Source organism: Trichosurus vulpecula, chromosome 1 (genome assembly GCF_011100635.1).
Source record: "Trichosurus vulpecula isolate mTriVul1 chromosome 1, mTriVul1.pri, whole genome shotgun sequence".
Lineage (NCBI taxonomy): Eukaryota > Metazoa > Chordata > Mammalia > Diprotodontia > Phalangeridae > Trichosurus > Trichosurus vulpecula.
This window is the reverse complement of record NC_050573.1, coordinates 189,265,455-189,279,162: the sequence shown is the minus strand read 5'-3', so window position 1 is coordinate 189,279,162 and position 13,708 is coordinate 189,265,455. Positions and strand designations below refer to the sequence as shown.

Here is a 13,708-nt window from a genome sequence, read left to right as displayed (position 1 = left end):
AAGCTGTGTGCCATCCTTACTTGGAATCATCAGTTATAACGCTGAGAGGCTTTGGATACCGTGGATAAGTTCACTTACCTTGGTAATATACTTTCCAGGGATATCCACATAGATGATGAGGTTGACACACCCATTGCCAGAGCTAGCTCAGTGTTAGGGAGGCTCCAAGGAAAGTGTGGGAGAAAAGAGGTATTAAGCTGTCTACCAAACTGAAGGTCCAGAAAGCCATTCTGCTGACCTCACAGCTACGTGCCAATGAAATCTGGACAGTCTACCAGTGCCATGCCAGGAAATGAAATCACTTCCATTTGAATTGTCTTAGGAAGATTCTGAAGATCACCTGGCAAGATAAGGTACCAGACACAGAGGTCCCTTCTCAAGCCGGACTGCCAAGCATTCAAACCCTACTACAGAGAGTGTAACTTTGCCCAATAGACTATTTTACAGAGAAGTCACAAAAGGTAAGTGCTCACATAGAGGTCAGAAGAAGCAATACAAGGATACTCTCAAGATTATCTCAAAAGAAATTTGAAATCAATTGTAAGACTTGGGGAACACTGGCACAGGACCACCCAGCATGATATGCTTGCATCAAAGAAGGTGATGTTTTCTATGAGTAAAGCAGAACTGCACTGGTTCAAAAGAAACAAGAGATGGGCAAATTTAGAGATATCTCTCTACCAAATGGTCATATGGACGATTTGTGCCCAACCCATGTTAGAGCCTTCCAACCTTATATTAGTCTGATCAGCAACAACTGGACACAATGTACACTGACCCCAACATAGTGATGTCATTTTGGTCCTGTTTGGGAACAAAGAAAAACAACTAACCGTATAGGTTTCATTTAAATCAATATTCAATGTTTAATCCTCCCAGAAATTATAATTTCCAAAACACTGTACATGTAATTTCATTTGAGCTAACATATTTGATATTTAATCCTCCTCAAAAATATTCCATTAAAAAATGAATACAGGTCTTCTATTTCTTAATTCACATGCACTTTTTTTTTAAAAGATCCCTGATATCATTTAAAACAAAATAGATCCCTACTACTCCTTATTTATGACAGCAAAACAGTAAGCCCTGGCTTTAAAATATTAGATTTTGTATAACAAATGAGTATAAAATAGTACAAGACATAATTAGAGTCAGAAGAAATCCAGATTGCAATTTTGCATCCAATATCTATTGGCTACAAGTTCCCTAAACTCTTAGCTTCCCAATCTGTAATTTAGAAATCTTTGAAAAATAATAATTCAAATAAAAATATATCCACCTTTGTTACTTCCTTCAACAAAAAATGGCTCAGCTATTCTCTAAGACAATCCCGAAAGAATTATAATGAAAAATGTTCTCTGCCTCCAGAGAAAGAACCGAGGGAGTCTGAAAGCAGATTGAGGCATATTTTTTCCCTTTATTTTTCTTGGGTTTTTTTTCTCTTGGCCTGTGTTTTCTTTCACAACATGACTAAAATGGAAATATGTATTGCATGACTGCACATGTATAACCTACATCAAACTGCTTGCTTTCTCAATGAGGGGGTACAGACAATAAGAAGGAGGGAGAAAATTAAAACTCAATTTAAAAAAATGAATGTCAAAATTTTTTTCAACATGTAATTGGGAAAAATATTTAAAAAAATTTTTTTTGGAAGAATGAGGGCTGGTTTTGCAATGAAATTATTCCAGCGGATGTTTATGTTTAGTTTTTGCTATACAATCCATTATAATAATATTTACAAACACAACATCTTTCTATTGCTTTTATTTTCACATTTTTAGGTGAAAGGTTTGCATTTAAAACACTGTTAACATGCTGTTTGATTTTCCAAGATTAGAGCATCCCTACCTGAAAAGATTTTTGCGCTAAAACAAATCAACCCAGGAATATTTCCTGAGATAAGTGGACACCTGCCTAAAACCACTGTTCCAAAACCCTGAAAAGAAAATGCACCTATATGTTGGGTTCACAACTGGCACAACAGATGTTTTATAATTTTAAATTTTTTAATAATAAATTATATATTGTGTGTTAAATTACATATTTCAAAATGTTATAAAACCATATATCTAAAATGCCATTTTTGCTATTTCTCTACCAAAACAATACAACTAACACGAACCCTAGCTGAATGAAAACAAAGACCAGTATGAAATAAATAAACATACTGAGGACCTGAGGAAAAAAGTATTATTATAAAGTTATAAATATAAGCATCAATATTTTAAAAATAATGGTTATTCAAAAACTTAGGTGCCGATAATTTAAGAAATTAACACAAATATTCAGACTTGACAATAATAACATGACCTAAGGTAGCCAATTCATATACCTATGTATATCAAAGTCAAAGAAAACCTTCTGGCTCATACCACCCTTAAAATTCTCCACATGATGGGGCACCTAGGTGGCACAATGAGTAGTGCACAGGCCCTGAAATCAGGAAGACAAGAGTTCAAATCCAGCCTCAGACTTTTGAAACACTTACAAGCTGTGTGACTTTGGGCAAGTTACTTAATCCCAACTGCCCTGCCTTCGCCCCTCCAAAAAAAAATTCTCCAGACGAGGTCCAAGAAAGCTCAAATGATTTAGCCATAGTTACACGTGTATTACTAAATACAAGAAGCTAGATCCTGAACAGAAGTCCAGTGCCTCTAAGACTGATGCTCATTTTTACTACCCATTTTTTTCACCCATTAACATTTATTAAAATACCCAAGATGTAAGCTATCACAGATTAACTGCTCCCTTCTGATTACATAGTGTTCATCCTTTTGGCTGCTATCAGTGAAAAAAATTAAATGTCCCAATGCTAAAGATTTAGTATAGATAACTGCTAGTGAGCAAGAATGATAGCAGAATTTTGCTACTTTTAATTATTAATTTACTTTTAAAACGCAGGTATGATTATCATACAAACTAGAATATGTGTATTAATTTGGGTGTACAATCAGTTACTTGTACGCTTAAGATATGTTCACATATGGATAGGATCTCATTCCTTATCCTTGGATATAATTCTCACATGCTGCTTATACTCATAGGACTTGTTAAACTCTTTCTACTCCCAATCCTTTCAGCTCTTCTTCAACTGTGGGTCGCGACCCCATAGGGAGTCATGACCCACAGTTTAAGAAGCGCTGCTAGTACAACAGATATGTCTCCTAGATGGAGAAAACAAAACCACATATTCTTTCTCAGCCCATTTTTTGTAGCTGAAGAATACTAGAAATGAGACATTTTTAAACTTGTTTTTTGGGGGGGGAAGCAAAGATGGATACCTCCAGTACCTGGTACAGTGCCTCACACCTAATAGAAATTTAAGACTAACAACTCCTGTGCAATAGATTGTGGATTACTTAGTCAAATGATCAGCAACATGGAAGGAAAGCTACTTTTTTCAAAACCACTTGAAACTTCCAACATCCCCAACCACAGAGAATTCTGTCAGATGCTGAATGATTACAGAGAGAAGAAGGAATTCCCCATAAACCTTAATATTTAAGAACACACTCATTTGGACACGCTTGAACCCAGGTTTTCCTGACTCCAAGGCCAGCATTCAATCCACTAAACCAAGCTCTTTCTCACAACTTCTCCAGCTTATTTTCCACAATTTAGTGGTAATGTTTTCATTTTCTTCTGAGAGACTTTTTGTAAATTTCAGTGGAGCTTACTGGTACATAACCTCTACTGACATCAATAGTCTCTCCATAATTTCCATACATTCAAATGCCAATTCTGTCTTGGTGTTAATTCTATTTAGTTTTAATAGAAACAATTACTTCGAGGTAGTTGTGATTTTTTTTAACCAATGTGTTAGAATTATTTGTTGGATGGAAACTAAAGGATCTAAAGATTTTACAATGTTAATAGAAAAGTCCATAGAACGTATCTATGAATGCAAGAGAAGTTCTATTTGAAAACAGGCCACCAGAAGAAACAAAGGATATGAGAAGAAGATAAAAAGGATAGTTGTTAAGTAAGGTGAATGATATTTTACTATTAGACCAAGCAGATTTATGTCAGACGTCAAAAAAGTTGATAAGACATTGGTACTAGTAATAAAACTTAACTTAAGCTATGAAAACACTTTATCCAATTGAACACAATAGAGTAGAAGGGAGTTGTGAGAACAATGACAACATATTCATTTTACAAATGAGTTAAGTCAAGAGTAGAGAAGTTTAGTGATCCACCTTAATTATACAGTAACGTAGTGACAAACTGGAACCCAGGTCTTATAACTTCTAATGTAAGGATAACCTTTCCACTACTATGTACTTCCTCCAAAAGCTTAGAATTATGTTGCTCTGTTTGGACACTGAAAATGGAAATTTACTGCTTTCAATACTATAAAGAGCTTGCCATGCTACTACCTCTAATGCAGTATGTACTAGCTCACTTTATGAGAGATGAGCCACGAAATAAGAGCTGTTTTATTTTTAAAATTTAAGTTACTAAATTAAATAACTTAAAGGAAAAAAGAATTAACTTCAACCTACCTTATTCTAAATTCAACGATAAAGTGTGAGTCCAAAGTTTTTAAACACATAATATTTTTAAAACTATGTTTTTACAAGATGTTAATTCACTTCACTCCACAAACCAAGAAAAATGAAAATGTACACAAATAATGAAAGCAAACTAAAGCTCCAAAATGTGCAGGATTTTATTTGTTTACACTAAGTATACCTTTCTACAAAATTATTAACATGAGCAAGGGTATGGAAATCAGAAATAGGGAACAAACTGTTACTCTTTTAGTTGCATAAGTCATAAACTAAAAGTAATTACTTTGTGCATAATTAAAAATAAGAACTTCTGCATGCCTGGAAAGGCATCATGTGTATATTGGGCATATAAGGAAAGGTGGAAGAAGTTATGTTGAAATGACATAAGCATGAATACTGATTACAGAATACTTCTAAAATGTTTCATTCTAGATAATGCAGCTTCAACAGAGCAGGAATGGTATTATAAGGATAGTCAGCATAGCTTCAATTTCACTGTCAACACTAAATTACATGGAAGTATAAAATGAAATACAAAATAAAAGAAATTTTACAACATATGAATTACATACAAAAACTATTATTTTTCTCTGTCAAAATGGCTTACCCCTATGATACTCAGGCCTTTAAGGTAGTCCTGACGAGGCTGTGCTTGAGGAACACATCCAGCTAAAACCACTTTCTTGTCTTCTTCTTGAGCTTTTCTAAAAAAATTGAAAGCAAATTATTATGATTCACTACCTCACATGTGGATCTTCTAAAATGATGATAATAGCTATGAATTTGCCAATTGCATGAAAGAATTTCTTCTGTCTGATCGTAGAAATCAAAGTTTGCATGTTGTATTTCTCCCACTAAATAACATAACAATATAGACTAAATAGCTAACTCATTCTATTGCCTTCTTGTTATACAAAATTATAACCTACCTAGAAGCACCTTCTGAATGGCCAAGTTGTCCCAATTAACTGTGATTTAATCCTCTGAATGCCAGGAAGTTGACTTTTCTTCTAAAATGTACCCTACACTTAGCAACCTTCATAAACCAAATATGTAAAACAAAATACTGCCCCTTCTCAATGATTAAGGGGTTATCAATAAACATAAGGCAGGCTGTGCAGGCAGAAGGAGAGTACATGGAGGGAAGAAAAGCAGAATGTCTCTCTAAGGCTACTGATTCTTCTGGATGGCCCCTATGCAGTGTGTCACATAGATACTTACTTAGGCAACTAAATTTCAAAATGAGGGGATATGAGCTCCACACACACTTGACACACAAAAACATAAATAACATATTAAAAGTGTCTTTGAAAGGAATAGACAGAATTGTAGATGCTATAGGCTAGAAATAACACAAAGTAGATTTATGTCTGGGACTGGTATCATAGAATATAAATATATGACTAGAATTAACGAAAATAAAGTATAACTACTGAATCAAAAGGGTTAAATTACAGAGTAAACTACACAGAGTTATTAAAGTTGGCTAAAGAAAATGAGATTCAAAACTGTGATTGTCTAGAGAATCATCAGAGTATCCAGAAAATATCAGGCTCCAAGAAATGCTAGATCAGATATTATTTACATAAGTCTTCAGCAAAATCTTCACTATGTCTTGTCAATAAGAACAACAAAATATGAGAAGCGCAAAGCACTCAGGTCAGAGTAGGCCCTTTCTCCAAGAGAAAGGAAGGGATATGTTGACAGGAGCAGCTCAAATGAATGAAAGAAGCCCGAGATATAACTTTGGTGTTGCAAAGGAATTATACCAACTCCAGTGTGCATTAAAAAACAGACTAACTCAAATGGCAAAAGAGCTCCAAACAGCCAATGAGGAGAAGAATGCCTTGAAAGGCAGAATTAGCCAAATGGAAAAGGAGGTCCAAAAGACCACTGAAGAAAATACTACTTTAAAAATTAGATTGGAGCAAGTGGAAGCTAGTGACTTTATGAGAAATCAGGATATTATAAAACAGAACCAAAGGAATGAAAAAATGGAAGACAATGTGAAATATCTCCTTGGAAAAACCACTGACCTGGAAAATAGATGCAGGAGAGATAATTTAAAAATTATTGGACTACCTGAAAGCCATGATCAAAAAAAGAGCCTACATATCATCTTTCAAGAAATTATCAAGGAGAACTGCCCTGATATTCTAGAGCCACAGGGCAAAATAGAAATTGAAAGAATACATCGATCACCTCCTCAAATAGATCCCAAAAAGAAATCTCCTAGGAATACTGTCGCCAAATTCCAGAGCTCCCAGATCAAGGAGAAAATACTGCAAGCAGCCAGAAAGAAACAATTTGAGTATTGTGGAAACCCAATCAGAATAACCCAAGATCTGGCAGCGTCTACATTAAGAGATCGAAGGGCTTGGAATGCCATATTCCGGAGGTCAATGGAGCTAGGATTAAAACCTAGAATCACCTACCCAGCAAAACTGAGTATCATGTTCCAAGGCAAAATATGGACTTTCAATAAAATAGAGGACTTTCAAGCTTTCTCAGTGAAAAGACCAGAACTGAATAGAAAATATGACTTTCAAACACAAGAATCAAGAGAAGCATGAAAAGGTAATCAAGAAACAGAAATTGCAAGGGACTTACTAAAGTTGAACTGTTTTGTTTACATTCCTACATGGAAAGATGATGTGTATGATTCATGAGACCTCAGTATTAGGGTAGTTGAAGGGAATATGCATATAGATAGATAGATAGATAGATAGATAGATAGATAGATAGATATAGATATATATAGATATAGATAGTTTATATATAGGTGAATGTGTATGTATGTATATATCTATGTGTATATGTATGTATGTGTATGTATGTGTGTGTATATATATGTGTGTGTGTTTACATATGTGTGTGTGTGTGTGTGTGTGTGTGTGTGTGTGTGTGTGTGTATATATATATATGTATGTTAGGGGCGCTCTGGACCTAGGCCCCCCGAGAGGGTAGTGAGACGCCAGGGAGTCTGGACCTGCTGACGTGGCAATGCCTTTATGGCTTCCGCTACCTCAGTACCGGGGCGGCTCTTACTGGAGGAGCTCCACCCTCGGGGAGGAACTGGGGAGGAGCCAACCCGGAACACCCCAATAGGTTATATAAGGCGCTCCCCAGAGAGGGTCAGTGGGATTTCTGGGATTTCTGGTATGCCATGCAATAAAGCTGTGTGTGTGTTTGCTCCGGTGTTCTGCCTGGTGATTCTCCTCTCGCATCCCCCGAGAGGAGCCGGAGACGTCCGAAGACCCGAGGGCAGGGTAAGTGGAAGGCGGTGGTCGGGGTGCAGCCCCCGATATATATATATAGGTACACATATGTAAAAGAGAGAGAGCAGACACAGGGTGAGTTGAAGATGAAGGGAAGATATCTAAAAGAAATAAAATGAAATTAAGGGACTAGAGAGCAACATACTGAGAGAGGGAGATAGGGAGAGATAGAATGGGGTGGATTATCTCGCATAAAGGTGGCAAGAGGAAGCAGTTCTGTGGGAGGAGGGGAGAGGGCAGGTGAGGGGGGAATGAGTGAACCTTGCTCTCATCAGATTTGGCCTGAGGGGGAATACCATACATACTCAGTTGGGTATCTTACCTAACAGGAAAGAAGAGGGAGGAAGATAAAAAAAAAATAAAAGGGGGGGGGATGAGGGAGGGGAGGGCAGATGGGGGTGGAGGTAATCAAAACAAACACTTTGGAAAGGGGACAGGGTCAAGGGAGAAAATTCAATAAAGCGGGATGGGTTGGGAAGGAGCAAAATGTAGTTAGTCTTTCACAACATGAGTATTGTGGAAGGGTTATACATAATGATACATGTGTGGCCTAGGTTGAATTGCTCGACTTCTTAGGGAGGGTGGGTGGGAAGGGAAGAGGGGAGAGAATTTGGAACTCAAAGTTTTAAAATCAGATGTTCAAAAAAAAAAGTTTTTGCATGCAACTAAAAATAAGATACACAGGCAATGGGGTGTAGAAATTTATCTTGCCCTACAAGAAAGGAAGGGAAAAGGGGATGAGAGGGGAGGGGGGTGATAGAGGGGAGGGCTGACTGGGGAACAGGGCAACCAGAATATATGCCATCTTGGAGTGGGGGGGAGGGTAGAAATGGGGAGAAAATTTGTAATTCAAACTGTTGTGAAAATCAATGCTGAAAACCAAATATGTTAAATAAATAAATTTAAATTAAAAAAAATATATAGAACACCAAACTAAATATAAGTGTAGATATAGTATGACCATGAAAAAGCATAGTAGGACTATCATCATCAGTTTTATAGACACAATGCTTCTGTTAAACCTGTCTAAAATTGTCCTGTTCTTTTCCAGCCATGTTACACTGTTGATTTACTGGGTTTGCAGTTCAAATAAAACTTCTAAATAAAACAAAATTTTTTCCCCCACAAAAACAAATTTCAACCAGGTTACTCACACTCTCTACTTGTAGACAAGATTTTTTTTCCAAATTCTAGTATGGAATAATAAATGAACTCCCACTTGTTTCTAAGATAAAATATAAATTCTTCATCCTGAACCTACACCTCAGCTGAAACTCAACATTCCAGTCTTGTTTAAAATTACTCCCTTTAATGACTGACGACTTCAGCCAAAGTGGAATGAAAGGTCTCTTGCCTCAATAAATTCAAGAAAGTCACAATGCCCATGCCTAAATTGTGCTTCTCACTCATTTTTCATCTCAAAAAGCTTCTCTTCCCCTTCAAGGCACAAGTCTTCCATGAAGCCAATGACTGAAAGCTGGCCTTATATTAGAATTGCTGGAGAAAACAGAATCAGTCAATCAATGAAAAAACAAGAATGCATTAAGCATCCCCTATGTTTCTGACACTGCGTTTGGCACTGCAGATGCAAGTACAAATAATGAAATACCTGTTTATAAGGAGCTTAACATTATAATGAAAGAGCAAATAAGTACATATGAAAATGTACAAAGCATAAATACTGAGTGAATAAATACACACACAAAGTGAAATGGAGGATACCTTTGGAGGGAGGGCACAAGGAGTTGGGGATTAGGAACAGTGCTGGAGTGGCACCCCAAAGGAAGAGCAACTCTGAGGTAGAATCAATGAGGGAGAATAGGGGAAAGTCAGTGCAAAGATAAGATAGCAGATGAAATGTAGTATTTGAGACATAGAGAGAAGGATAATATAACTGTACAGCAGAGTATAAGAGGGAGAGTGGAGTTTCCAAGCAGGTGGGAGAGACAGATTGAGGGAAGACTACGTAGGGGTTTAAAAACTATAGAGGAGTTTATATTTTATCTCAAAGGGTACAGGAAGCCTTAGGTTGATTAACTTGGGAGCTGTACGTTCAGACCTCTAAGGAAAATTACTTTGCAGCAGTGTAGAAGATAAACTGGAATGATAAAAGGCAAGACTGGAAGAACAATTATTAGACTGCTACAATAATGTGGGCTAGAGGTGAGGTCCTAAAATAATAGGGTAGCTGTGCAAGAGAGAGGAGGGTTTTTGTGAGAGAAGATGGAGGGATAGAAATGGCAAGATGTGGAAATTGCCTGGATATGCAATATGGAACTGAAGTTCAGGGGACAAACTGGACTGACTATATAGATCTGGGTGTAATCTGGATAGATATGATAGTTAAGTTCATAGGAGCTAACAAGTTTACTGAGAGAGTGTGTGTAGAGGAGAGAAGAGGACCTACAACAGAATTTGGGGAAACTTCCACAGTTAGGGATGATGATATGGATAATAAACCAGCAACGGGGACTGAAAAGAGCAGTCAGACAGACAGGAAGCAAACTAGGAGAGTGTAGTATCTTGAAAACTCAGAGAAGAGTTTATAGGAAAAAAGAATGGTCAATAATGCCAAATGCAGCAGACAGGTAAGAAGGAACAAGACTGATAAAAGACCATCAGATTCATCAATTAAAAGATCACTGGTTCCAGTTTTAGTTGACTGATGAAGGTTAAAGCCAGAATGCAAAGGGCTGAAGGAGTGAATAAAAGGAAGAGAAGTGGAGGTAACTTGTGTAGATAGCTGTTTCAAGGAGTTTAGCTGAGAAAAAGATTGAAGATATAGGACAATAGTGGCGGATGGGAGCGGAAGTGCAAGGAGCACTTTGCTGGTGTGGAGGCAGCTTTACCCTGCTTGAATCTGGGTTGCAATCCTGGTTGATGGTTCTGAAGGGAGGAAGATCACTGGTGTGGCAGAGCTTGCTGTGTAGAAGTAGCTCTGAAAACAGCAGCACAGCCCCAAAGCTTGGGACAAAGTATTCTCTACTCTACAAGCAGTCATACCCTGACAAAAACCTCAAAGATCAATTAGTTGGCCAGGAACATGACCAGGCAGGGCAAAAGGACATAGACTCAGACTCAGACTACAGAATCCTTTTTTGGTGAAAAAGAAGCTCAAAGCATACAGGCAGAAGAAGTCAACAAAGTCATAGAGCCTATGTCAAAAGCCTCCAAGAAAAATATGAATTGGACTCAGGCCATGGAAGAGCTCAAAAAGGATTTGGAAAAGCAAGTAAGAGAAATAGAGGAAAAATTGGGAAAAGAAATTAGAGGAATGCAAGAAAATCATGAAAAACAAGTCAATGGCTTGCTAAAGGAGACCCAAAAAATAATGAAGAAAATAACACCTTAAAAGATAGACTAACCCAAATGGCAAAAGGGCTCCAAAAAGCCAATGAGGAGAAGAATGCCTTAAAAGGCAGAATGAGCCAAATGAAAAAGGAGGTCCAAAAGACCACTGAAGAAAATACTACTTTAAAAATTAGATTGGAGCAAGTGGAAGCTAGTAACTTTATGAGAAAACAAGATATTATAAAACAGAACCAAAGGAATGAAAAAATGGAAGACAACATGAAATATCTCATTGGAAAAACCACTGACCTGGAAAATAGATCCAAGACAGATAATTTAAAAGTTACTGGACTATCTGAAAGCCATGATCAAAAAAAGAACCTAGACATCATCTTTCAGGAAATTATCAAGGAAAACTGCCCTGATATTCTAGAACCAGAGGGTAAAATAGAAATTGAAAGAATCCACCAATCACCTCTTGAAAAAGATCCCAAAAGGAAAACTCCTATGAATATTGTCACCAAATTCCAGAGTTCCCAGGTCAAGGAGAAAATACTGTAAGCAGCCAGAAAGAAACAATTTGAGTATAGTGGAAACACAATCAGGATGACACAAGATCTAGCAGCTTCTACATTAAGGTATTGAAGGGCTAGGAATATGATATTCCTGAGGTCAAAGGAGCTAGGATTAAAACCAAGAATCACCTACCCAGCAAAACTGAGTATCATGCTCCAAGGAAAAATATGGACTTTCAATAAAATAGAAGACTTTCAAGCTTTCTCAGTGAAAAGACCAGAGCTAAATAGAAAATCTGATTTTCAAATACAAGAATCAAGAGAAACATGAAAAGGTAAACAAGAAAGAGAAATGATAAGGGACTTACTCAAGTGAAACTGTTTTGTTTACATTTCTACATGGAAAGATGATGTGTGTAATTCATGAGACCTTTCTCAGGATTAGGGTAGTTGAAGGGAATATACATATACATATATATATATATAGATAGATAGAGAGAGAGAGAGAGAGAGAGAGAGGACACAGGGTGAGTTCAATATGAAGAGATGATATCTAAAAAATAAAATAAAAGTGAGGGGTGAGAGAGGAATATATCGAGAGTGGGAGAAAGGGAGAGATAGAATGGGGTAAATTATCTCACATAAAAGTGGCAAGAAAAAGTAGCTCATTGGAAGGGAAGAAGAGGCAGGTGAGGGAGAATGAGTGAATCTTGCTCTCATTGGATTTGACTTGAGGAGGGAATAACATACACACTCAATTGGGTATCTTACCCCACAGGAAAGCAGGGGGAAGGGGATAAGAACAGGGAGGTGATAGAAGGGAGGGTAGATAGGGGGAAGAAGTAATCAAAAGCAAACACTTTTGAAAAGGGACAGGGTTGGAACAGCTAGGTGGAGACACATGAACTAGCTGTGTGACCTTGGGCAAGTCACTTATCCCCAACTGCCCTGCACAAAAAAAAAAAAAAAAAAAGGGACAGGGTCAAGGGAGAAAACTGAATAAAGGGGACAGGATAGGATGGAGGGAAATATAGTTTGTCTTTCACAACATGACTATTTATGGGAGTGTTTTGCATAATGATACATATGTGGCCTATGTTGAATTGCTTGCTTTCTTAGGGAGGGTGGGTGGGGAGGGAAAGGGGGAGAGAATTTGGAATTCAAAGTTTTAAAAGAAGATGCTCAAAAAAAAAAAGTTGCTTTTGCGTGGAACTGGGAAATAAGATATACAGGCAATGGGGCATAGAAATCTATCTTGCCCTACAAGAAAGTAAGGGGAAAAGGCATGGGGAGGGGGAGAGAGGTAGGGGGGTGACAGAAAGGAGGGCTGACTGGGGAATGGAGCAATCAGAATACATGCCATACTGGAGTGGGGGGGAGGGTGGAAATGGGGAGAAAATTTGTAACTCAAAATCTTGTAGAACTCAATGCTGAAAACTAAAAATATTAAATAATAAAGTATGGAATAACCATAAGCAAATAAAAAAAAAGAGTTGTAGGTGAGTGATAACGGAAATAAATCCACCTTGTAATACTTCCAGGTATTTAATATACGTACAGGAAGTACAAAGGATGTGGAGTTACATCTGATGTGGAATGCAGAATTATTACAGTAATGGAAAATAGAACTTTTCCGTCCATTCCTGTGAATCAAAAAATTTGTGGCCTACACATTACTATAATCACTTTAAATAAATCATAACCCTTTTAAGGAAAACTCTTTGAAACAGTAAGACACTTTTATCTTTTCTACTATGCAGAAATAATAGCTACCTGAATGTACTCCCTGATTAGTCATTTTAGCCAGGAGGCACAAATTAGCTTGGGTCTCCTTGGAAATTAAATTCATTAAAAATTATTAAATGAATGAACTGTTTCACAGCTATTAATTCTATAGAGATAGTAATTGCTCTTACTACATCCCTAGAAAATCTACAATATTCTACATACAAACTTTCTGCTTTCTTAATGTCATTCAGTGTTAAGAAACTAGTGGCAAAATTCATGTGACACTTTTGTGGACTAAAACAAATACACAATAACATTTTAGCTAGGTAGCAACCTTAGAATGACCTTAGAAACTCTATCACCAATATGGTTAGAA

At 37.1% G+C, this 13,708-nt stretch overlaps 1 protein-coding gene across 1 annotated transcript in view; it reads right to left on the bottom strand.

Moving 5' to 3' along the window:
* The window catches only part of CDKAL1 (CDK5 regulatory subunit associated protein 1 like 1), a 695,070-nt gene that overhangs the window by 498,451 nt on the left and 182,911 nt on the right, over positions 1-13,708 (bottom strand). The window contains exon 6 of the mRNA XM_036741492.1: positions 5,128-5,224. Coding sequence (XP_036597387.1) covers positions 5,128-5,224 — 97 coding nt within the window. The remainder of the gene's footprint in view (positions 1-5,127; positions 5,225-13,708) is intronic.